Source organism: Primulina huaijiensis, chromosome 17 (genome assembly GCF_012295235.1).
Source record: "Primulina huaijiensis isolate GDHJ02 chromosome 17, ASM1229523v2, whole genome shotgun sequence".
NCBI lineage: Eukaryota > Viridiplantae > Streptophyta > Magnoliopsida > Lamiales > Gesneriaceae > Primulina > Primulina huaijiensis.
The window spans coordinates 17,578,755-17,606,004 of NC_133322.1; the positions used below are offsets into that span (position 1 = coordinate 17,578,755).

General features: G+C 32.8%; 2 protein-coding genes across 2 annotated transcripts; one reads left to right on the forward strand and one right to left on the reverse strand.

Annotated features, from left to right (window-relative positions):
- Positions 1-3,231: 3,231 nt before the first annotated feature.
- On the reverse strand, positions 3,232-7,404 carry LOC140962662 (uncharacterized). The gene is made up of 9 exons (XM_073421614.1): positions 6,979-7,404; positions 6,630-6,886; positions 6,415-6,530; positions 6,014-6,307; positions 5,335-5,513; positions 5,069-5,201; positions 4,589-4,852; positions 3,939-4,273; positions 3,232-3,723 (listed from the first exon to the last, which is right to left on the reverse strand). The coding sequence occupies exons 1-9, from the start codon at positions 7,402-7,404 to the stop codon at positions 3,232-3,234; spliced, it is 2,496 nt and encodes an 831-aa protein (XP_073277715.1).
- Positions 7,405-24,666: 17,262 nt separating this feature from the next.
- On the forward strand, positions 24,667-26,511 carry LOC140963015 (GDSL esterase/lipase CPRD49-like). The gene is made up of 6 exons (XM_073422215.1): positions 24,667-24,929; positions 25,274-25,351; positions 25,430-25,570; positions 25,737-25,813; positions 25,908-26,057; positions 26,148-26,511. Exons 1-6 carry the CDS (start codon positions 24,819-24,821, stop codon positions 26,362-26,364), a joined length of 774 nt encoding a protein of 257 aa, XP_073278316.1. The 5' UTR covers positions 24,667-24,818; the 3' UTR covers positions 26,365-26,511.
- Positions 26,512-27,250: the final 739 nt, after the last annotated feature.

Genomic DNA, 27,250 nt, shown 5'->3' on the forward strand with positions numbered 1-27,250 from the left:
ATAAACAATTTTTACAAATGCTTACCAAAAAAAAGTCACGCATTCTCACAATTATCTTTAGAACAATTTCTTTTAAGCTTCATTTAGATAGGATGATTTGATTTTAGATAATGGACTTCAAATGAGTCCATATAGTAAGAAATTGAAATCCAACATTTATGTAATAAAAAAAATAGAGAATAATAGCTAAAAGGATCTCAAATCTATAGATTTATAAATTAAACAAACAATTTAAGAGGATTTGTTTGAATGATTTGAAATCCTTTCACGATAAGTCTCCCGATCCGATGCACCCTTACAAGTTTCATTTAAAACATGTATTTACGTGCAACACATGTGTGAATTGCTATTAAATTTCCATATAGAGCATATCATCATGTGCGACATACGGGCAACTTGGTAGTAATATAAAATAACATAATCTCGACTACTTTAAATGATTTTAATTTTTGAAACCAATACATCAAACACAAATGATTCAGACAAGATAAAAAATCCAAATAAAAAATATATATCACAAAGTTTTTTTTACTAAAAAAATATTACAAATTTTAATAAAAAGTTTATACAATGTTTCTGAAAGGGTTGTCGTTCATAAACTCGCAAGAAGTATTCAACAATATATATATCAAAATTTTGTGTTGTGCTAAGGTGTTGGCAACACCAGCACACAACACTGCAGCCGAAATTAATAGTTAGCAAGCGGGTATAGTTGCAATAAATAAACTGATATCAGAATTAAATCATGCACAAATACGAATACTTGTGTGATGCCTCATGGCAAGAAATTCACTAGAAATATATGTAATCCGGTTACACCAAACAATACTAGTGAAAATATCAAACTTAATATCCTTGACACACCAAAGATTTAAAATACATCAAAATAAACCAATACTGAAAACTAGATGCATAAAATAAAAACGTATTGCTTAAAACCAAACGAAACCACTCTTCGATCAACACTCTGCGTCAGTGTTGTTCTTTGAGTGTCGTTAACACCAATCAGCAACACAGTGACCATGTGAATCAATCACACAAACTCTTCATATGAACATCTTCAATACTGAATTTGATTAAGTTCAGCAAATCTCCAGTAGCCGCAACCTGTTCTTCTCTCTCCCTTTGAATAATCGATCCTCATGTATATATATGAACCTTCTTGACCTAGATCTCCCTAGATACTTCATACCTATAAACAAGGAAACAAGAGTTTAATAAGAGTCAAACTCTATTCAAGATTGGTATTTAATATCTTATGGATATGTTCCCAAATTATATTGAATAAATCCCATAAATAGGATTATCTATATCTAAGGAAACAAATCAACACTTTAGTCTAGAAATGCAAAAATAAAATATTAATTGAATTTGGAATACACGATTCCTTTCAATCTCCATTTTTTTTGCATTTCTGGACAAAAACTTCCAAAAATGATGATTGACCAGTTCGCAACTCCCCCTGAGTTTTGAAAGTGCAACTCCTCCTGAATTTGACATGTTAGGTTAACAGTGTTGTAGACAGTGTTGACAACACTGACTCACAGCACCGGATAATCAGTCTGGTAGAGACAAGAGTAACACACAATACTTCATTAAACAGATTGGGCTACTGAATACTTCTCAGTTCATTTCAGTCACCGAGACTAGACTACTGAATCAGGATGCATTGATAAAGGTGCTAGAGAATCAGATTGGACAGTTAGCTAAGATGATAGCAAGTAGAGAGCCGGGCACCTTGCCAAGTAACACAGAAACCAATCCAAAAGAGCAAGTGAAGGCCATCGAGTTGAAGAGTGGAAAAATTTTAGAGTCTAGAGGGGTGGAAAAAAATCAAGTGCTGAATGAACAGACTGAGTCATCAAAAGGTAAGTCTTCTAACTCTACACCAGCACTCACTGCACAACCTAAAATTGTTATCCCTCCACCTTTCTCTGCAGCATTGAAAAAAGCAAAACTAGATGCACAATTCGGTAAGTTCCTTGAGGTGTTTAAAAAATTGCATATAAATATTCCTTTTGCTGATGCTTTGATGCAAATGCCTAGTTATGCTAAATTTTTGAAGGATATCTTAGCAAACAAGATAAAATTGGAGGATCACATGACGGTAAATCTAACTGAAAATTGCTCTGCTTTGGTTCAAAACAAGATCCCACTAAAACTTAAGGATCCAGGGAGTATTTCTATTCCTTGCATGATTGGTGATGTTGTTTTTCATAAAGCATTATGTGATCTTGGTGCAAGCATTAACCTCATGCCGTTGTCTGTCTTTAGGAAACTTGGGTTAGGAGAACCTAAGCCAACAAGGATGTCTTTACAGCTAGCAGACAGATCTGTCAAGTATCCACGGGAGTTATTGAGGATGTGCTAGTGAAAGTGGACAAATTCATTTTTCCTGCAGATTTCATGGTGCTCGACATGGAAGAGGATACGGAGATGCCTTTGATTTTGGGGAGACCATTCCTTGCAACTAGTAAGGCTCTAATTGATGTGCAAGAAGGGAAGTTGATATTGAGAGTGGGAGAAGAGGAGATTACTTTTGATGTTTTTAGTGCACTTAAACACACACTGCATTCTGAGAGTTGTTTGAGAATTGATGATTTTGATTCTCTTGTGTCTAACTATGTGCAGGATACTATTAGGGACCCTTTGGAAGCCACTCTCACTACGGAATTGAGAGAAGACGAATTGGATGCAGAGAAAGCCGAAATATTGGCATACATCAATGCCAACCATCCATGAAAGAGGCCAATGAAGATGAGATTAGAAGACTTGAGGGATCGAAGAGACTTGATCCCTCATAATTCAAGCCTAGAGGAGCCACCAACTCTAGAGCTCAAGCCATTACCTCCACATCTGAAATATGTCTATCTAGGTGAGAATAATAAACTTCATGTGATTATTTCTTCTTATTTGATAGATGTGATGGAGGAAAAACTGCTGAAAGTCTTGAAAGTGCACAAGAGTGCATTTGCATGGAAGGTGGCTGATATCAAAGGGGTCAATCCATCAGTTTGCATGCACAAAATATTGATGGAAGACAAGTACTCACCTCTTGTGCAACCTCAGAGAAGATTGAATCCAAAGATGCAAGAGGTAATAAAAGCAGAAACTATCAAACTCCTTGATGCAGGTATTATCTATCATATATCTGATAGTGCATGGGTAAGTCCTGTTCAATGTGTACCGAAAAAATGTGGGATTACTGTTATCACAAATAAACAAAATGAATTAATACCCACAAGGACAGTTACGTGATGGCGTGTGTGCATTGATTATAGGAAATTGAATGATGCTACCCATAAAGATCACTTTCCAATCATCTATATACACTTGACAGATCAAAATATCATGTTTCAGCTTTTGAATGAAAAAGGTTTTATCAACCTCACCTCGTTTGAAGCCCAAGTTTATCAAATATTTGGCCAACCTACCATACCATGTTCGTGGAGCCTGTTTCAGCCCATATAGAGCCTTCTTCAGCTTGTAGACATGGTTCATGTGATGAGGATATTCAAATCCTTTAGATTGGCTTACATATGCTTCATCATTCAGAATTCCATTCAAGAAAGCACCTTTTACATCCATTTGATACAGTTTAATACGCATATGACATGCAACAGCAAGCAACAATTGGAAAGACTCAATTCGAGCTACATGAGCGAATGTTTCATCAAAATCCACCCCCTCAACCTGTGTATATCCTTGAGCTACTAATCGAGCCTTATTTCGAATAATGTTACCGAATTCATCTGTTTTATTTTTAAATATCCATTTCGTTCCAATAACATTGGTAAGGGTCGAGGCACTAAATCTCATAAATCATTGCGTATAAATTGTTCAAGTTCGTCATGCATTGCATTAACCCAAAATTCGTCTTTTAATGCATCATTAATATTTTTGGGTTCAATTAAAGACACAAAGCATGAGTGACTTACCTGGGAGAATGTGGAACTCATGCACACCAATCCGATCATCTTTCGGTAGTCGACCTTCTTCTTTTTCCTCGTTTGCACATCTTCATGTACTTCACCAATAATTTGTGATGATGGGTGATTCTTCTGAATTTTGCTGGGAATATCTTTCTCGCTGTTTATTATCACATCATCATCGACATCTTCATTTTCCTTGCCTTCTGTTTGGTTCAGAGGCGGTGTTGTACGTGGTGTTGTCTCACTGGACTCAATACCAGGCTCAACACCAGTACTGGTCAGTGGCTCACTGGTATCCAATAGTCCTTTAGTATCATCCTCTTTAGTTTTTCCTATCAAATCTGCACAATCATCAAATATCACATTAATTGACTCAATAGTTGTTCTAGTTCTCAAATTAAAAACACGATAAGCCCTACTATTCATTGAATATCCGAGAAATAGACATTTATCACTTTTGGAGTCAAATTTTACAAGATGATCACGATCATTTAAGGCATAACAAACACAACCAAAGATATGAAAGTATTTAAGATTTAATTTTCTTCCCATCAAGATTTCATAGGATGTCATGGTAAATCCACTCCTTAAAAATACACGGTTGGAAATATGACACGCAGTATTTAAAGCTTCGGCCCAAAAACGTTTCGACACACTTTTAGAACTTAGCATGACCTGATCCATTTCTTGAAGGGTTCGATTCTTCCATTCCGCTATTCCATTTTGTTGAGGAGTTTTAGGAGCAGAAAATTCATGTGAGATTCCTTTCTTTTCACATAAGGAGGTAAAATGTGAATTCTCAAACTCCTTACCATGATCAGTTCTTATTTTAACCACCCTCATATCGAACAAGTTTGTTATCCTAGCATGTAATTTCTTAAAGGCATCAAATATATCAGATTTTTCTCTAAGAAAACTTACTAAAGTAAAACGCGAAAAATCATCAACGCAAACAAACAAATATTTCTTACCACCCAAGCTCTCAACTTCCATTGGACCCATTAGATCCATGTGTAATATTTCAAGGCATCGTGTTGTCCCAAAGTGTTGCAACACCAGATGCACAACACGGGTGTGTTTACTTTTCTGACAAGGTCCACATACATATGTATTACCTGAACTTAAATTTGGCATACCTCTTACAGCATCAAACTTACACAAATTCAAGGTCTTGAAGCTCACGTGGCCTAATTTTTTATGCCAGAGATCTAGATCACTTACCTTCACTACGACAGTCATCACCTTCTCCCAATTGGTAGCAATTGTCAGCTGATCGAGCACCTCACATTATACATATATTAGCACTATTCTAAACTTCACAATTATTTTTATTGAACCTAACATACAAATCATCATCACAAAGTTGACTTATGCTTATTAGATTTGAGTTAAGTCCTTCAACTTGTAAAACGTTGTGGAGTTCAGGAAGCCCATCAACATTCAGGTTTTCTTTGCCTACGATTCTTCTTTTAGCGCCACCACCATAGGTCACACGCCCACTTTTTACTTCAACATAATCCGTGAGGTGTTTTTTAGTTCCGGTCATGTGGCGTAAACACCCACTGTCAAAGTACCATGCACCTGCAATATTAGTTTTCAATGAAGTATAAATGACATTGCATCAGTTTACGATTTTTGCTATCCAAATTTTCTTAGTGGAAGAATGTTTGACTGCAGTGTTGGGCTTGGTATTGGACAACACCTTATGCAACACCTGGTTTGAATGCCAGCTGAGGTAGTTGTTCCTAAGTTCTTAACAGAAGGGTCTGATGTGTCCATGCTTATAACAGTAGTGACAGTTGAAATGACGCTTTCTTTGCTTAGATTTTGAGTTTGACACAAGCTTCTTGACTTGTGATACCTTTGCTGAATAGCGACCTTTTGACGGTGAGATAGATGAGCTGGAATTTTTAGTTTTTGTTCAGAGACCAGCTTTGAGCTTTGCACAGTCTTCAGAGGTGGATTTACTCTTAAGGGGTCAACATAGTCTTCAATACTCTTCACAAATACTGTGGTCTTTGAACTGGAGTTAGATGACTCACCATGTTCATACAAACTTTCAACTTATCCAAGACCAGTACTTCTGTCCCTTCCCATGGTTAGCATTGAGTCAAGTTTTGATGAGCTTGAGTTGAATTTAGCAAGTGTCTTTGTTGCCTTTTCAAGATCATCCTTGACTTTGCATAGTTCAAGGTCCTTCCTACTCAGCAAGACTTCAAGACGAGACAAGTTGCTTTTTAAATCAATGTTTTCTTTTGTGAGTATGGAGTTTGTCTCATTATGTTTGAGCCAGTCATCATAAAGTTCTTCGTACATTATCTGTACAATCTCCACTGTAAGCTCTTCTTGATCAGATCCCTGGATTTTATCAAGATCTGAATTTTCCAGAGATTTAGCATTAAGACACAGTGACATTGACGTAGTGTTGCGGCCTGGTGTTGCAGTTTGTATTTATCTCTCTGGATGGCAGATAGAGAGGTACAATTGTCTCCTTCTTCAGAGTCACCTTCTTCATCAGTATCTTTGTCACTCAATGAAGATGTCATGTTCGTATTTCTGCAAAGTCTATTAGCACACTCATTTGCATAATGACCAAATCTAGAGCATTCACGACACTGTACTGAATCAATTCTCTTTACCTCTGGTCAGCCCACTACTTCATTCTTTGACCTTGAATTCCCTTGAGTAGGTACATACATTTTATTCCTTTCAAAAGGATAAAAGGAAGGTTTTGGTGTTAACACGGTTCTCTTCTCGTCTCTCATCCTTTTCAAGTAGTCACCAAACTTCTTAGTAATCAATGAAATTGATTCTTCACCAAGATCAGATTCATTTGCTTCTTGAATTAGGCTGTTCATGGAGTCATCAGTAGTTTGCAGAGCAACGGCCTTCCCTTTATTTCTTTTATGTAGATCCAGATTCATCTCAAATATCCTAAGTGAGCTGATCAAATCCTCCAAATTAAGTGTAGAAGTATCCTTAGACTCGTCAATGGCACAAATTTTTATGTTGAAGCGTTCAGGGAGAGATCTCAAATCTTGCTAACCAGTCTTTCATTAGACATAGGATCACCGAGACTAAAAGCTTCATTAGCTATGTCCCGAAGTCTTCGATCATACTCAACAATGGTCTCATTTTCTTCCATCCTGAGGCTCTCAAATTTGGAAGTCAGCATCTTCAGTTTAGTTCTACGAACACTTTCTGACCATTCGCAGTGCTTCTGAAGAATATCCCACGCTTCTTTGGCAGAGATGCAGTTAGTGATAAGGCTAAACATGTTGACATCAACAAAGGTGAATATCGCATTAAGAGCCTTTGAGTTAAAGTTTGAGGTTTGGACTTCATCATTAGACCATGAGCTCTCAGGTTTAACTCTACTATCCCCATCATCATCAACTGTTCTCGGTGGAGACCAACCATTTAAAACTCGTTGCCATGCCCTTTCTTCAATAGATTTAATGTACATCCTCATCTTGACTTTCCAGAAAGCATAGTTTTATCCATCCAAGACTGGTGGTCTGAAAGCAGTTCTAGAAGCTAACGGATCCATCAAGTTTTTTAGTGTATTTCCTGTAAAGACAGCAGAAGACCAGAATCAATCACTTAGTGTATCAAGCGTTGGCTCTGATACCACTTGAAAGGGTTGTCGTTCATAAACTCACAGAAAATATTCAACAATATATACATCAGAATTTTGTGTTGTGCTAAGGTGTTAGAAACACCAGCACACAACACTGCAGCGGAAATTAATAGATAACAAGCAGGTATAATTGCAATAAATAAACTGATATCAGAATTAAATCATGCACAAGTACGAATACTTGTGTGATGCTTCATGGAAAGAAATTCACTAGAAAAATATGTAATCCGGTTACACCAAAAAATACTAGTGAAAATATCAAACTTAAATTCCTTGACACACCAAGGATTTAAAATGCATCAAAATAAACCAATACTGAAAACTAGATGCATAAAATATAAATGTATTGCTTAAAACCAAACGAAACAACTATTCGATCAACACTCTGCGTCAGTGTTGTTCTTGAGTGTCGTTAACACTAATCAGCAACACAGTGACTATGTGAATCAATCACACAAACTCTTCATATGAAAATCTTCAATACTGAATTTGATTAAGTTCAGCAAATCTCCAGTAGCCGCAACCTGTTCTTCTCTCTCCCTTTGAATAATCGATCCTCATGTATATATATGAACCTTCTTGACCTAGATCTCCCTAGATACTTCATACCTATAAACAAGGAAACAAGAGTTTAATAAGAGTCAAATTATATTCAAGATTGGTATATAATATCATATGGATATGTTCCCAAATTATATTGAATAAATCCCATAAATAGGATTATCTATATCTAAGGAAACAAATCAACACTTTAGTCTAGAAATACAAAAATAAATATTAATTGAATTTGGAATACACGATTCCTTTCAGTTTCAATGCTCATTAACCCTATTTTGTTACAAAGATTGATGATAAGATTCATAAAATTGGTTTCATGAGTTGCGTGTGGCCGACAAGAGAAACCCTATGTATAACTGGTGCATTGATGCCAGTGGTTACATATCCTGGGACCCCGCAAATCACTAAACTTCACCTTGCCGGAGGATGGATTCCGTTCAAACTTTGAAAAAGCTGAGGATGAGAGATTCAAGGGTCATGGCTTGAAGGTGCATTTCAGGGAGGACCAGGGACCAAGAACATCGATTGATGGAGGCAATGACATGTCTAGCCACCTGCAGAGATCTTTTAATTTATTGGATTCTAAAATATTTATGTTTGAATGTGTTGGTAAGGAAACTTGGAATTATTTATAAAGCTCGTCATTGTGTAATGATATATTGTATTACAATAATAAAAATTTCAGACGTTGATAGCTATACGTGCTATTATGGTATGCAACCATATATTTTCCATTTAAAACATGTCTTCACGTGCAATTCAAGTGCGAATTCCTAGTAAATTTCCATATAGAGCATGTCGTCATGAGCGGCACACGTGTGATTTGCTAGTGTCGACAATTATTGAGTGGTTGGGGGAAAAGCTATTGGGGGAAGGTGATGAAAGAAACGTTTCACCGTAAAGAGATAACTCTACAAATAGAACTTCCTCCACTCATTTCATATAATCTTATTATTGAGTTCTTCTCTCATCTTAATACATTCTTATTTGAGTGTGATGTTGTATAATATTTGTGAGTTTTTTTGTTCTGTTGTATTAAGAGATTATGTACTCTATTTAGAAATATAGTGAGTGGTTGTGCACTATAAAAATATTATAATGAAATTCTTTTCATCTTGCTTGTAGTTTCTACCCAATAATTTTTATGAGTTTTCGGCGTAAATCTTGGTGTCCAATTTTATTCTCTATATTCATATTTATATCTAAAGATGTCGAACCTGAGACCAACAAGTGGTAATAAAATTTTTTAAAATTCTGAGTTTGCTCTCTGGTTGCAACATAGACTAATCTTCCACATTAAAAAGATTTTTTTGAGATTTTTTTATTTAGGCGAAATTATTTTTTCCAGTATACTAAATTGTTGTAGGCATAGTGGCGGTAATATACGAGATAACAAAGTTCAATGGGAGCAATTTTATGTTTTGGAAAATATAAATACAAATAATTTTAAGGAAGGAGAATTGCTTGGCGACTATTGGAGATAGAACGAGGGAAATGACGAACGACGGAAAGTTGAATGAGACGAATGATAATATAGTTTCCAATTTACACTTAGATATAGTAGACAACGTATTGTCAAGTATCTCTGAGATAAAGACGAAAAAAATATCTAGGATACTCTGACAAAAATGTACAAAGTCAAGTCAAAATGTACGAAGTCAAGTAACTACACAATAAGATTTTTATAAAGAGAAGGCTTTATACTTTTCGGATGGCGGAATCCTCATCAATGACCGAACATATCAACGCTCTAATTATTCTATTTGTCGAACTCACCTCTATGGGATATAAAATAGAGCAAGATTGATGGATCGTGACTCCAATGGAGCCAAAAGCGAGTTGGATCAAATTCAAGAAGTAAAAAGAAAAATATTTAATGCTTTAAATATGGCGGTAAAAGGTACTTAAAGAAAGAGTGTATGAGTATCGAGATGAGTTCTCTAGAAAATGTGGACAATACTTCAAGCGATGGTGAAATATTTTTCAGCGAAACAGCAACAGTTGCAGAAAGCATACACAAATTTGTGATATATGGATCATGGATTCAAGAGCAACGTAGCACATTGCATCTTAGAGAGAATGGTTCGATAGGTATGAACCATCCTCGGGAGGATCTGTATTCATGGAAAATGGTCATACATTGGAAATCATTGGGGTCAATACTATCAAAATAAAAATGTTAGATGACGCCATTTGCACAATACAGGAGGTAAGACATGTGAAGGGATAGAAGAAGAATCCTTTGTCCTTCGGGCAATTGGATGTTATCGGATGCAAAACTCGTATCGAGAATAGGATCATGAAAATTTTGAAGGGCGTGCTTGTGTTTATGAAAGTGGAAAAAGTTGTTACAAATCTGTATGTACTTTTAAGAGAAATACACAAAGAAGCGGAATTAGATGTTGCATAGATTGGTTCAGGAGAAGAATTAATAGTGTTATGGCATAAAAAGCTTTGGCATATGTTAGAACGAAGGTTGAAAATTCTCTCAAAACAGAAGCTGCTGCCCAAGGATTATAAAATTTTCACTACCATTTTGTGATCATAGTGTTACTAGTAAACAACACAGATTAAAATTTGGCACTTCTATTTCCAGAAGTAAAAGCATATTGGAGTTGAATCATTTGGATGTTTGGCAAGCACCGGTTGTATATGTAGGAGGAGCAAAATACTTTGTGTCATTCATTAATAATTTCTCTATGAGATATTGGGTGTATCCAATCAAGAAGAAATCAGATGTCGTCCATGCCTTCAAAGATTTCATAGTGTGGGTTTAACTTGATTCTGAAAAGAAAATCAAGTGTTTAAGGACTGACCATGGGGAAGAATATACCATTGATGAATTTGATGCATTTTTCCCACGTGAGGGCATCAAAAAAGACAATTCACGATGGTTAACACACCTCAATAGAATGGAGTGGAGGAGCAGATAAACAGAACCTTGTTGGACAGAAATAGAACCATGTTGAGGACTGTGGGTTTAGCCAAGTCATTTTGGGCTGAAGCAATCAAAACCATTTGTTATATCATCAATCGTTCTCCTCCAGTGGCAAATGTTCTGAAGACTCTGATGTATAAATTTGTAAGTTTTGTTTACGTTCTGTACAATGAGCAAGAAATATTGAATTGGATTCGAAATAGAGAAAATGTATCTTCTTGGTCCTGATGAAGTAAGGGGTTTCGCTTGTAAGATCCTACTGTCCACAAGCTTGTCATCAGCATGGATGTTATCTTCGAGGAAGATAAAGCAAAGAGAGACAAAGGATCACTGAATTCCGAAACTACTATAATTCATGTAGAAAATAAGAAAGACGAAGATCAAATTTCTTGTGAAGAAATATCGGAGCACGAGGAACAAGAAAATGTTGAGTCTGAAGTTTTCAAAGTGAGGCAGTCAACTCGAGAGGGAAGACCACCTGGTTGGCTTTCAGATTATGTCTCTTAAAGCAATTTTGAATATTGTCTATTATCATAGGATGATGAGCCATCGAGTTTCCATAAGGATACTCAAAGCTCAGATGTATCCTAATGGATGATAGAAATGCAAGAAGAATTGGAGGCATTGGATGTGAATAAAACTTGGAATCTTGTTACATTACAAGGAGGGAAGAATATAACTGGTAACAGATGAGTCTATAAGATCAAGTGTAATGGCAGTAACCAAGTGGAGCGGTATCGTGCTAGATTGGTAGTTAAAGAGTATGCTCAAAAAGAAGACATTGACTTCAATGAGATATTTTCTCCTGTGGTTTGGATTACAACAATCAAAGTAGCGTTTGCATTATGTGTGGTGTTTGACCTACATCTAGAACATCTACATGTGAAAACGACATTTTTTCATGAAAATCTTGAAAAAGAAATCTATATGCTCCAGCCATAAGGTTTGTCGAAAAAGAAAAAGAGAACTTGGTTTGAGAGTTGAACAAATCTTTGTATGATCTCAAATAGGCGTTGAGGTATTGGTACAAGAGATTTGATTCCTATATCATGAGCATTGGATACAATAGTCTGAGTGCAGACCCTTGTATATATTTCAAGAGGTCTGGTGATGATTATATCATTTTTCTTTTGTATGTGGACGACATGTTGATAGTTGGCCCCAACAAAGATCAGGTCCAAGAATTGAAGACACAGTTGTCTATGGAATTTGATATGAATGATTTGGAATTACCGAACAAGATTTTAGAGATGCAAGTTCACCGAGACAGAAGTAACAGAAAGATTTGTATTTCACAGAACAATTATTTGAAGAAAATCTTGCAACGCTTCATGTATTAATAAAATTTCGACCTTTCTTCCCGTTAACTTCAAGTTATCCTCCGAGATGTGTCCTAGCAGTGAAGTAGAGAGGATGGAGATGTCTCGACTACCATCTGCATCAGCAATGAGAAGTTTGATGTTTGTCATGATCTGTAAAAGACCAGACATTTCTCCAGCAGTGGGAGCAGTTAGTTGGTATATGACGAATCCTGGACGAGAGCATTGAAGCACTGTTAAGAGGATCTTTAAATACATTAAATGTACCTCAAATAGTGCATTATGTTATGGAGAATCGAATTTTACATTGAGGGGGCTATGTCGATTCAAATTATGCAGGTGACCTTGATAAGAGAAAATATAATACTTGTTATGTGTTTAAACTTGCAGAGGGAGCAGTAAGATGAGTTTAAAAACTGCAAACAATTGTGACATTATCTACAATAGAGACAGAATAAATGGCAGCTACTTAAGCTTGCAAGGAGACAATATGGATTAAAAAATTATTAGAAGAAATCGAGCACAAACAACATAAAGTTCTTTTGTTTTGTGACTCTCAGATTGCCTTGCACATCGCAAGAAATCCATCTTTCATTCCAGGACTAGCCACATTGGAGTTCAATCTCATTTTGTGCAAGAAGTAGTTGAAGAAATAAGTGTGGATATGCAGAAAATTTATACAAAGGACAATGTATCTGATTTTCTGATCAAGCCAGTGAATACAGATAAATTTGAGTAGTGTAGATCCTCAAGTGACCTAGAGGAAACGTAATCAGCATGGAGTGGAAAGATCAAAAGGATGTGCAGATATATGTTTTATTTTCAATCAAATCTTCAAGTGAGAGAAATGTCATTAATTATTGAGTGGCTGGGGGGAAAAGCTGATGAAGGAAACATGTTTCAATTAATTTGGAACACGTTTCACAGTAATGAAAGAACTCTATAAATAGAGCTCTCTCCTCTCATTTCATGTAATCTCATGCTCGAGTTTATCTCTCATGTTAAGACATTCTTATTTGAGTATGTTTGTCTATAATATTTATGATGTATTTTGTTCTCCATTATTAAGAGAGTGAGTGGTCTGTATGGAAACGCAGTAAATGGTTTGTACACCATAAAATATTATAGTAAAATTATTTTCATCTTACCCATGGTTTTTACCCTAATAAGTTTTAGAATTTTTCATGTAAATCTCGTTGTCCAATTTTATTATTTATTTTCATATTTATATCTCAAAATTATGCACCTGAGACTAACATCTATTAATATAAAATAACATAATCTTGACTAGTTTATATGATTCCAAGTTTCGAAACCAAGACATTATATATAATTCAAATAAGAAAAACATTTAAGTTAAAAAAATATACATCACAAAGTTTTTTAATAAAAAAAATATTACAAATTTTTTATTAAAAAGTTTTATACAATGTTTTAAATGTTCATTAATCTTATTATGTTACAAAAATTGATGATGAAATTCATAACATTGGTTTCACGTGTTGTAAAGACTTTGCATCCGAAAGCTTCCATCTCCGGCATGACAACTGAGTTATTCATGGCCAACACGAGACAACCAGCATGCTGGTGCATTGTTGCCAGTGATTGCTTATCCTGTGACTCCTCAAATCCCTAATATTCACCTAGCAGGAGGATAAGTTCAAATGGGTTCAAACAACGCTGGTTCAAGCGTTGAGAGAGCGGAGGATGAATGATTCAAAGGTCATAGCCGGAAGGTGCATTTTGGGGAGGACCAGGGGGATGTCCATAGTCGTAGGCTGGCGAGTCATGTCTAGCCACCCTGGGAGAGGATTTAGCTTCTACTGTAGTTTTTTAGTCTGAAATGTTTGGTGTGTTGGTTTTAAAACTTTAAATGATTTACTCTACTCCTGACATTTTGTTGTCATGCCTTTTATTGGAATTTTTTTCTTGTGCAGATTATTTATGCCTAATTGGATGGCTTCGAAACTTGGGAATTTTAAAGTAGTTGGGAGTATGTAATTTTATATTGTTAATAAGTTGAACGTATGTTGCACATGAAGATATGTCCTATATAGATACTAGAAAGTCGAACGTGCGTTTCACGTGCAATCATGCTTTATATGGAAACATGCTAGTCGCACGTTTCTCGCACGTGCATGTTTTATATGGAAACTATGAGGTTGCATTGGATTGAGAGATTTAACACGAAAAGATTGTAAATTTTCAAACAAATCCACTTCAATTGTATGCATCTTTACTCAAATTCCCTTGCCTCCAATATGGTTTCAAAATTTCCCTATTATGTTCAATTAGGACAAAATTGAAAGAACGAAACTCCCTAATGTTATTAATCCTTGAGCTCTTATCAACCTTAGCAACCCCTACATTTCCCTTGTCATTTTCCTTTTGCAGTCCATCCACCCTTTTTCCCTTCAACAAATAAAGTTGTTATCCCTCCAAATTTTTTCTCTGTTACGACATGTGTCTCAACAGCAGTAGCACTCATATTCAAAGTAGGTTGAAAATGGATCTTATGAGTTTGCAATTGATAGGGGCACAAAGCTTTATGTTATGAACCCAAGCATATTGGCCTTAGATTACAGGTATTAAAACGGGCTAGTGGGACAAGCCGACTCACAACTCGCAGCAACCCACCATTAAGTGGGGTTTGGCAAGTTGGGAAGACACCAATCCAACCCACTAGTTTTAGGTTGCGAGGTGGCCAACCTTGCAGGCTTATGTGTAATTTGGTAGGTTGAGGCTGTCATGTCCCGCGCTTGGATCAAGTAACATCCTCGTTGCTTTCAATAAAATTCGAAAACAACAAGTCTTGTACGTAGTACATAATTTAACCAAAAACTTGTATATGAAATTTGTTCTTACATCTCAAGTTAAAAAACATGAGCTAAGTACATCAACGGAAGTTTAAATTCATCAACATAATGATTGCGGAAGCTAAGTACTTTTATTGGAATTTTTTTCTTGTGTAGAATTATTTATGCCTAATTGGATGGTTTCAAGACTAGGAAAATTTAAAGTAGTCGGGGATATGTTATTTTATATCACTAGTAAGTTGAACGTGTGTTGGACGTGAAGATATGTCCTATATGGAAATTTACTAGCAAATTGCACGTGTGTTACACGTGAAAACATGGTGTATATGGAAACGTGCTAGTCGCACGTGTCTCGCACATGCATGTTTTATATGGAAATTATTATGTTGCATTGGATTGATAGATTTAACATGAAAAGATTTCAAATTATTCAAACGAATCCATTTAAATTGTTTAACTTCTCTAAATCTGTAGATTTGAAATCACTTAGCCGTTATTAGTCATTTTTATTACAGTGATGGATATGGACTCATTAAATCTAATAGAAATTTGTTTAAGCAGAATTGAATCCAATCCAACTTTATTTTTGGAAATGCATGTTATTTTTTGAGAGTACTTGTAAATTTTGTTTACTTTGAATAAACCTCAAAAATAATTATTGAATAATATATGAATGATTTATCAAAACATTTTTTTGAATTTCATGATCGAAGCAATTTTTCACAATAAATATTTGTAGCACAATATTAACGTTAATTAATGAACATTGGAAACATTTTATAAAACTTATTATTAAAATTTTAATATTATTTATTAAAAAAACTTTTTATTTTTTATTGAATTTTTTTCACCGAATTATTTGTCTCATTCGTTGGTTACAAGACGGTTTCAAGTCTTGAATAATTAAAGTAATTGAGATTATGTTATATCATATTACTAGGAAGTCGCACGTTCATCACACGTGAGGTCGTGCCTTAAATGAAAATCATAAGGCTGCATTGGACGGAAGATTTAGCATAAAGAATTTAAAATCATACAAACAAATCCACTTAAATTGTTTGTTTAATATATATCTAGAGATTTCAAGCTCCGAGCCGAGGAGCGGAATCGGCGTTGCTTCAAAATAAAATTCGAAACAATAAGACTAGTTGACCGACGATTTCTGTTGGGAATAAATCGAGCAAGCGGACTAAGTCAAGTTATAGTAAATAGATTATGAGTCCAAGTGTCGATCCCGCAGTTACTAATATTTAATTATTAGAATTTGTATCACTTAACTTAAGCTAGACAACATAAATAAAAATATTATATATAGATTATTAATCTAAATTATTAAATAAAATAATCAATCAATAATCTATACATATTATAAAAGTGTGAACCAAGGTCAAAATTTTTCTATTGTGTATTGTCAACTTTGTCTTTAGTTTGTACATACAAGAGAAATTTAGTAAGGATATTTTTGTAAAATCAGTTATTATGATCAGGACAAAATTGTCAAACTACATTTATGCTAGATAATGATCAAATTGTCAAGAAAGCTGAAACTCTAAAAATTATTTGATTTTTATTTTCTTGTAAATGAATTGAACAAATTTTTTTCACAAAAAATATAATTTGAAAAGATTGAAATACCAAAATATATTGGTTTTATTTTCTTATAGATGAAGTGAAAAGGATTTTTTCACAAAAAACTTAATTTTTAGTTTTTTTCACGAAAAAGTTAATTTGCAGAAGATTAAATACAAAAATTCTTTGGTTTTATTTACTTGTAAATAAAGTGAAAATATTTTTTTCACAAAAAAACTTAATTTTTATAAAGATATGATGTTAAAAATCTTTTATTTTACCTTAATTAAGATTAATTATTTTAAAACGAATAATTAAACTAATGAAGCCAAATAATTAAACTAATCTATATATTGATAAAACAGTTACAACTTTTTGTAAACTTAAAAATATATCTTTGAATGTAAATTTTTAAAATTATGATAAATAAATTTTTATAAAAATTATTCATTAGCTTTATTCACCACTTCTCCAAAGACAATGTCAAAATTATTTGGTTTTTATTTACTTGTAGATGAAGTGAACAAATGTTTTTCACAAAAATATTTGTTAATTTGAATGTGATGTATTTTATTTTGTAGATTTATAATCTTTTGAATGATTTTATATATGCAAGAAGTTTATCTTTAATTTGGTGAGAATGTTTTTGTAAAATCAATTATTATGATGATGTCAAAATTATCTATCTACNGATGAATTGAACATATTTTTTTCCACAAATTATTAATTTGAAAATATTGAAATACAAAAATTCATTGGTTTTATTTGTTTATAGATTAAGTGAAAATAATTTTTTCCCAAAACAATTAGTTTTTTAAAATATTGAAATACCAAAATTCTTTTGTTTTATTTGATTGTAAATATAGTAAATTTTTTCCACGAAAAACACATAATTTGTGTAAGGAAATGATGTTAAATATTTTTATTTTACATTAATTGAGATTATTTAATTTAAAACGACGAATTAAAATAATGAAGCCAAATAATTAAATCATGTGGGTTGGTGTTATGAAGAAGGTTTGACAGTTAATTACATTTCACAAAAATGATACGAAGCATTATCGGATATAAAAGAAAGATGACCTTATAAATATTTCGTGAGTATTTATTCTATCTATATTTCTTTATAAAAAAAATCCAACTAATATTTTTCAAAGCCTTAGTTTATTTTTAAAATCTAACAATATATGATTGAATACATATAGTTTTACTAATTTTAAATATTTTTGGTCTTTGTAAAGGTCAGAAACTATAACAATTACTTATTTGAGACAAAAAAGTATTTTACAAAATATGGATATAAGAAAATCACTTATAGCTTTATGTAATCTGAAATGACATATGTTTGAAGGTAAATTTTTAAAATTATTATGAATAAATCTTTACAAAAATTATCATTAGCATTACTCAATATTTCTCCTTATGATTAATAATAAGAAAGGACGAAATTATTTGGTTTTTATTTGCTTATAGATGAAGTGAGCATAATTTTTCACAAAATATTAAATTGAATATGATTTATTTTATTTTGTAAATCTATAATCTTTTGAATGAGTTTATATGTGCAAGAAGTTTCTCAAGAAAAAAATTAATATATAAAAATTTAATACTTCCAATAATATAGTATGAAATATAAAAAAAATATGTTGATCGTAATTTTGAATTTTTGTATTTAAATAATATATTGCATAAATCTGTTATATCACTAAGAGTTGAACACTTTTTTATAAATTAATATCATATTAATTAAATCATATTTTTCATTTGTCTAGAAGATGAAATAACCAAAATTCATTGATTTTATTTGCTTGTATATTAAACGAAAAAAAATTTCACAAAAAAACTTAATTTGTGTGAGACCTGTAGAGACATCAAATAGAGAATAATATACATTTCTTCTCAAAATAAACAAAACGATTTAAATAATTTATAATTAAACACATTCAATATAAGAAAAAATTTCAGCAACGAAAACATTGAATGCAAAAAGATATCAATAGATTCCGAACAACAAGAAATTAAAAAGAAAAAAGACGATCATCAATTGTCTCAATTGTAACAATATTGAAATATAAGTAATAGAAGACGATAACAACACAAGAATGAATATTGAGGATAATTAAATTGTTGCACGGAAAGATTTTCAGCATCAAAATTATTATGAAAAAAGAAGTTGTCCAACAAAAGAATCAAAAAATACAGATATGAAAATGCAAATGATTGATGTCGACAGCACCATAAGATTTGCTAATGAAGATGATGAGAATATTTTTTTTTCACAAAGAAGAAAAAGCTGATGACAAAAAAAAATCGTGAAAGCAATAAAAATTGAAAATATAAAGGAAGAAAACATTTGACGCAATAATTTAATTTAAGATTTAGAATATATTATCTAGCTATATTGTATTTTTATTTTTCATAAATAAGTTGCACGTGGTAAAATAAATGGTCAACGCTATGTATTATAATTTTTTCTTCTCTCAAATTTAATTTTAATTATTATTATGATATCAATTCTATATTATATTTTCTCCAATGTCTAATTTATACAAAATTATAAGATTTATTACTAATATGTTTTTCAACAATTATTAATTTATTTAGATTGCGCTTTGATGAATTGATTTCAAATTCATGGATTAGAATTATAATTTTGTTATTGACAGTGAAACAATAGAATATTGAATCTATAAACGACTTATTTACATATTATTATTTATATAAAGTAGAATGAATTTCAAATTACATCATTATTGGGTGGACTTAAAATATATCATAATTAACATGAAATACTATTATATACACATGAAATGAGTGGATTTGAAGTTTACGATGTTACTTCACTAAATAACAAAAATACAGTTGAATGTATTGAAATCCTTCCATTCAAGAATAACCTTAGATTTATAACACATAAAATTTTTAAACAAATATCTTTTGCACTCATTTTATAATACTTGTTGTACAAATTATATTACATTGAATTTTCTACGGATAATGTTAAAAGAACAATCAATATATCGTACTACGATATTTACAACAATTATATCGTAAGATTTTGTTATTGTATAATGAGATTTTATATTTAATTTATCATGAGATTTTGAAAAAAAAATTTGTGTTGTAAGAATTATTGTACAAATTTAGTTGTACATGTAGCATTACTCATTTTCTATTAACTAAAATAACATGAAAATCATTAATATATAATTTTCTGTAAATTAATCTCTTCCGATCTCATTTCTTTAACAACAATTACTGATAACTGAAATGTATTTTCACGTGCGTCGCATGTGTCTTTACCTAGTATTGAGAAAAATGTAAATAGTTGATCACGCTATTAAAAAATAATATTAAACCAATATCAATCAATAATATTGAGAAAAATAATATATTGAAAAGAAACTAACTATCAAACAAAGTATTGTTTGGCCCTATCGTGGTCTTATTTTAGATAAAGTTATTACATAAATTCAAAACAAAAGTGAAGATTCATGTTTAAGTTCATAGAAGAAAACAAATAAAGAAGAAATAAGAGGAATTCTCAGTGATTTTTGGCGTGTGTTGAGGAATTTCTCCTGCTTCTGTCTTATGTCTTCCTCCTTCAATTCTGCACTTCCGTCTTCTCTTCCTTCCTCTTTTTTCGTTTATGCTATCCTCCTTTCTTTACGTGACTATTCTCTGCCTCCTCCCTTCTTTTCTCTCTCCTCTCTATTCTGCCTCTCTCTTCTGGCTTTCTCCTTAAGTCTCTGCCTTCTTCTCTCTCAGTTCTTGACTCCTCCTTCCTCCCTTCTACGCTGCTTTTTCTTTTTCTCTTTTTTCCCCTCCTTCTGCCCTTCTCTTTAAGTCTCTTTTTATCTCCACTTCATGGGCCTAAACCTCCAACTACTTGAAGCTCATGTAAAGTTCAAAATTTGTAGATAAGATTGTAAAGATTTTATTTATCAAGATCTGCACAGATTTTCTTCCAAAACTTCAATATTCTCAAGATAATAAAATATAAAAATATTTTATTTCTTTGCTTTTGTTATTTTGTTTCCTTTGAAATTTTATAAAATCATCTTATCTCCCAAATTAGGCTTTTTTTCTCTTTTATCCAAATCTACAAATATTATAAAATTAATTCAGATAAGCACATAATTAGGGATAATAATTACATATAAGCACAAATATTATAAAATAAAATCCCTAAAATCTCTATAAGATTTGGGCTTATCACTCATATTACATAATTTATCAAAAACCAATATATTATTATATAACAAAATATGCTCTACATCCCAAATACAAAATATAAGCAAAATGTATCAACGGAAGGTAAAATTCATCAAGATAATGGCAGCAAAAATCAAATAACACCAGAAATTCTAAATCTGTTCTTTTCAATAACGCCAAAACTATATAAGATCTTCTTCTATTTATTCTTCATTCTTATCTGGAGATAGAAGTAAAGAGTGAGTGTTTAGCATTCGATCGAACGTGAATAAGGTACATATATATAATTTTTTAAATCAAATCATAGCTCTTATCATAACATAACATATCTTCATACTGAGAATTTCATAAACAAGATAGAATCGTAAAGCACTTAAAGTCCTCTAATTTTTCAATGGATATTGATCAGCATCTAATTTTCACTCCTCTAAGGGGCAAGGTCCTATATCAGTTATTATAACCCACTAAATCAGTGTCATATTATATCATATTTCGGAGTTCCTTTCCAATTAGATTTTGAATCATAACAATACTCAAAACCAAATTTTATTTCAGAAACAAAAATTATCAAATAATAACATGCTCAATCGATTTAAAACATACACATACTTTTAAAACAGTAAGTTCACTTACAAATTCAAATTTGGCTAAAACAAGAATTGATTTGAAATCCCTGTAAAAGTCTAGCCTCTTGGTTTTGTCCATACTACTCACATGAATAGTGTGATTACTCACTCAGTACATGACATGTGTGCTGAGTACATAAATCATGTTCACTCATTCAATCATGATGTATGAATGAGTGATCATGATTCATCCATCAGTATACGTGTCATGTGATGAGTGGATGAGAACATTACTCACATGCATGAATATGATCTATCAAGTGGAGCTCCTCTACTTCACCATTACACCACCTATGATGACCATTAATTGGCAGTTGCCAAATGACTCATTGACTGCCGTGGAATTCCAATTGATCATGAGTTGTAACAACCGATCGATAAATGTGAGTGTGGCTTATAAATTTAATTGCTTTCCGAGGATGTTTAGAAGAAAAATTGGTTTTACGCACTTCATGAAGAAATTTGTGATTTAATGAGAGGACAAAACATGGGTTTATTGCTAGAAAGGAAAAAAATATGGGTTTATCAAAAATTAAAATTAATCTATAATAAAATTGATTAGTAGTCTTTATGCACCTTTCTAACGTCTCTAGCAATAAAAATCCAATTGTACATGTAGCATAATCCTTATTTCTTTCCCGTGAAATCGACTCCCACGACTTGTGTTTTTCTTCACTCCAAATCTGATCAACTGCCAAAGAAATCTGGCTATTATTAATTATGGAAAAAATATAAAAATAGAAAGAAAAAAAAAAGATTGTTGGGATGATTTGGACGTTGATTCCGGCCTTAAAAATATTTTAAAATTGTTAAAAATCAGAAAAATGTGGGAAAAAATGATTTTTTAAAAAAAATTCTGAAAATGTTGTAATATCCATATTTTGAAAATCAAAACATACTCTTATAAATTGACGTCATTTACACCTTCGAAAAAATCATGATTTCTTCGAGTTTAATTCTGAAAAACCAAGATTTCTTCCTTTTTCATTTCATTTTCAAACCAAATTCGAAAATGGATTCTTGGACAAACGATGATCTCAATACTCTTTCGTCAAATCTTTCTCAAATCAACGACAGTAAAACATGGGGTTTATATTCAACCAAATGAATTTGTACAAGTTTTTATGTAAATGAAAGTCTTCAAAATGAATTTCTTTCAATTCGGAAAGAAAAGTAGATACAGAATGATTGTCTTCGAACTTTTATAAACAATGCTTACATCATTTTAAATTTCTAGTTCATTTATTCTTGATGTATGGAACTTGTTATTTGACCAGTTAGCTCTATTTACTCAGCACAACAGGTTCAATACTTTCCCCACTTGAAACAATATTTTAACTAGTTTGATGCACTTAACTAATTGAGATCTTGGCTTTAGTTGCTAATCCAGATGAAATTTCTTGCATTTTTTAAAACCAAAAACTTTTGTAAGGTGCTTACTCACCTTTTTAATTACATTCTCATTTCTTACAAAATGGGTTAAACTAAACGAACCTAAGCTTTAATTTGTTTATATTAATTTTTATTAGATTTTCCCCCCAAAATTTGGTTATTTTAGATACAAAATAAAATGATATATTTTAATTTGGTTTGTTTTATTTTAATTTTTGAATTATACCCATTTTACTATCATTTTTTAACTGATTTTTTAAATATTATTATTTTTATCAATTTATTTAGTATGATTTATTAACACACTATTATTAGGTTTTCTTTTTTAAAATAATGAAAAATAATAAATTTATCAAAGTATAGAAAAATAAATAATTAAACCCCGTGTGGCCTTGTCTGTCTTTCTGTTTGTCTTATGTCATGTCAAATCGGTCCAATCACCAGAAGTTTGTATTAGTTATGATTTCACGAGTTTGGAAAATGTTGCGCATATATAAATTTTAAATTGTAGATTTTTAAAGCTCAAAATAAAATAAGTTTCGTGGTTTGTAACCTACATATGATTCTCAATTAGTGCTAATCAAATATATAATAATAATCCTAAAAGTGCTTTAACTCAAAAATGGTCTTTCCTATCCCTTTACTTACATATACAATCTCCAAATTGCAAGCAGAACATTTCTTTGTTTTTTTTAATGATGTAAAAATTTGCGGTCCTTATCATTCGTTGAGTATCGATAAATCTTAAGATCAACGCAATAGTATGTAAATCATGTTAGTTAGATAAACCATAATATTGTATTTGAACAAACATTATGTGACCAACTTAACTGAAAAAATGTTAATAAAAAGAATAGAACTCGTGACCTCTTGTCAAACACTCCGTGCTCCACTCAACTCCACCAACATCTTTATTGCAGATCTTTATTGCAATATCAGTGGCCATATTCTTTCTTTCTTTACCTCAAATTTATGTAACAAAGAACCAACCCACTACAGCAGATCTAAATATGGTCTCTCTCTCTCTCTACAAAATATTCGGTAGCCTGGTCACTCTCCTTTTCGTCCAAAATTTATTTGTTTGATCTATTCTCTACTTAATTCAACAAATGTTTATCCAATTTCCTATGGATCGCGTAATAAGATAATGTCTTGCACATAATTTTCCCTCCATTTTGCTCATAATAGAAGACGTCAACTATCCTATTTGGTATTTGTTATGAAACATATCAAAATTATATATCTATTAGATGAATTTCACCTTATCGATATTTACATAAGTGTGCACAGTTGGTGTACAACATATCAAAACTTATATATAAAGTTATTTCTTTAAGTTGTATCGGATAAAACTCAAGTTAATGCAATGACTTACAAATCATGCTAAGTAAGTAAATTGCATCGAGCAATCTTACGACAAGTTCATCTAAAAAAGTTAGTAGAATATTTGAACTTATGATGAATGACTCATCCGTTACACCCATTTGGACAATGCTTGTGGCAACATTCTACACTGTTAATATTATTATATAACATACAAAAGAAAATGAAGCTTTCTTTAATCTTTCTTCACCTAACAATCATCATTCATCCAAGAGGGACCATTAGAGCAAAAAAGGCCATGAAAAGGACAGAATAAATTTGAGGCAAATGATTTCTATCCTTGGAGGATCCATCATCGTTTGAGGTTCTCATTCTCCTTTTACCATTTTGTTCTCTTCCGTTTGTTGTTGTCTTCCATTGAGGTATATTTTTGCTTCAGTGAAACACAGAATCTGGAGAGACTCAGTGGTTGCCATTGATCAGTGGGAAAATGGTGGGTCCGAGTCGGCCCCAGATTGTTCTGTTCGGATCGTCCATTGTGCAGATGAGCTTCCACGTCGGAGGCTGGGGAGCCATTCTTGCTGATCTCTATAGTAGGAAGGTATTCTTAGTATCCTTCACTTGTTATAATTCTTAGCATCAGTACCGTGCTGGCTTTCATCTTCTCCGATTCTCATCCCTCTATTCTTTTCAAAAAAAAGGTTCACTTTTCTAGTTTCCTTGAGCTACGATTTGTCATGTATTTAGGACAAAAGATGCCTTTTCCCCTTGATGTATCATGGGACATTTGGAGACCCTGTCTAATAAGTTTAATCGAAATTTAGGTGGGTTCGGCAGTACTAGTAGACCACAAATGAAAGATCCAGAGAAATTACGGAAAAATGAATCATTATCGTCTTTGGAAGATTTATTTATTTTCCTTTTTGTCCACAACTTTTTCTTTAGGCAGACATAGTATTGCGAGGATACGCTGGTTGGAATTCGAGGAACGCCCTTCAAGTGTTGAATCAGATTTTCCCGCAGGTATCTTTAATTCAGATATCCACTGCACAGAAGTATGAACCTTTGAATCTTCATGCCATACTTAAATTAAAAATCCAGGATGCAGCTGTTCAGCCTTCTCTGGTTATAGTATATTATGGTGGTAACGATGCAATTCATCCGCACCCGAGTGGATTAGGCCCTCATGTTCCTCTTCTCGAATACGTTGAAAACATGAAGAAAATCGCCCTTCATATCAAGGTACATCTTATTCGAGGTGATCTGTAAAAATCATTACTACAATTGTCTACTCTTTACCTGTTCTTTTATTTGATCTTGGTTGACAATTATTATGCATTGTCAAAATGTGTGCTTCAAGATTCTGACAAGGAGGAATATCTTCTTGCAATTTTTGGCCAATTTACAGAGTCTCTGTGATGATACGAGGATCGTTTTTCTTACTTCTCCCCCTGTGGATAAGGCAATGATCTACGATTATTACGGGTGATCACTGACCCGAACTTAAATCAAGGTTTCATATTAGCTTCCCAAGTATACATGAATACTAAAATGTTTCATACCCATGTCCCAAATCCAGTGATACATTCGTTAGCCAAGCTCGATCAAATGAAACCTGCCGCGCATACGCTGAAGCGTTGCTAGAACTAGGCAAGCATTTGGATATTAAAGTCATCAACCTTTGGACAGCGTTTCAGAACAGAGACGACTGGGGAAAAACTTACTTATTGTGAGTACATCATAAAAAAATTATTAGTTTGGATCTATCAATTTGATTCCCAATTGCTCTAAGATTCTGAATGTTGTTGTATTTGGGTAGGGATGGAATCCATCTGAACTCTGAAGGAAGCCAGATAGTAGTGAAGGAGATTTTGAAGGTACTCCATGACGCTGAATGGGAACCAAGCCTATATTGGAAGTCTATGCCAAATGAATTTTCAGAGTACATGGTTGATCCTCGTGCAAAAACTACCAAAGACTGCGTCGTCTTGAACGAGATTTATGGCTCGATGATCGGTTCGGATGAATGGAAATAGATCATAGATCCAATGATTTCTGAACTTGCTAGTCCTATATATAAAATTGCAGCCTATCAATAAAAGTTTAAAAATAATCAAGCTACACAATCATTTCATCACAAGCCATACCAATTCCAAAATTTATGCCGAAGCATAATTCGTTTAGTCGCTTACATTTGTACTCCAAAAATCAGTTGATTCAAAGAATGTAGAGAAATTTGAGGTCATACGCTAATTTACACACACCAACTATATTACATCATCGAAGATAATTCACAAAAATTTCAACTCTCTCTCGCATATTGGTAAATACAAGCATGATTGAACAAATGATACACGCACTTGGCAGAGAACAAGTGAAAGGGGCAGTAACAGGAGGAGCAGCAAGACTAACACAATTGGTCGGGCAATTTTCATGTTATCGGGGTGGTGTTATCTGTCCAGCAGCCAAATTAAAGAAACCACATTGTACCTGCAACAGCAAAAGTAATGTTAAAACCACAGGACTTGGATACTTTATGGACTAACCACAATACGGGAACTGGAAACTGACTTGCATGTATACCAAAAATTTCTTGAGCAGCAGTAGCTTGGGCATAATATCCAAATGCAGTGGCAGTGGCACAGAACTGAATTACACTGCATCAAAACAACAAAAAATGATCATTTCAAAAGTCCTCATGGGCGTTGAGTTTGTCAAATGTAAGCATTGAATCAATCAAAATTCTGCAAACAATGTGAAAAAAATGTGATACTTTACTACTATACAACAACATTTACTAATTGCGGAAATTGTTCGTCACGAAGAAGAGGATAATAAGGTCATCATGCTTTAAAAGGTCAATTCTGAACTAACATAATTGAAGGGTGATTACAGAATGCATGGTCCTCCCATTGATTTGTT

Bases quoted from the DNA above. Each gene is read 5' to 3' on its own strand.
- LOC140962662 (XM_073421614.1), bottom strand. From the start codon at position 7,404: ATGAGGATGTACATTAAATCTATTGAAGAAAGGGCATGGCAACGAGTT. The intron at 5,202-5,334 runs GTTGAAGGACTT...GTGCTCGATCAG, and splicing joins AACTCCACAACGTTTTACAA to CTGACAATTGCTACCAATTG. The intron at 3,724-3,938 runs GTAAGTCACTCA...ATTCGAAATAAG, and splicing joins TGAGTTCCACATTCTCCCAG to GCTCGATTAGTAGCTCAAGG.
- LOC140963015 (XM_073422215.1), top strand. From the start codon at position 24,819: ATGGTGGGTCCGAGTCGGCCCCAGATTGTTCTGTTCGGATCGTCCATT. The intron at 24,930-25,273 runs GTATTCTTAGTA...CTTTTTCTTTAG, and splicing joins CTGATCTCTATAGTAGGAAG to GCAGACATAGTATTGCGAGG. The intron at 26,058-26,147 runs GTGAGTACATCA...GTATTTGGGTAG, and splicing joins TGGGGAAAAACTTACTTATT to GGATGGAATCCATCTGAACT.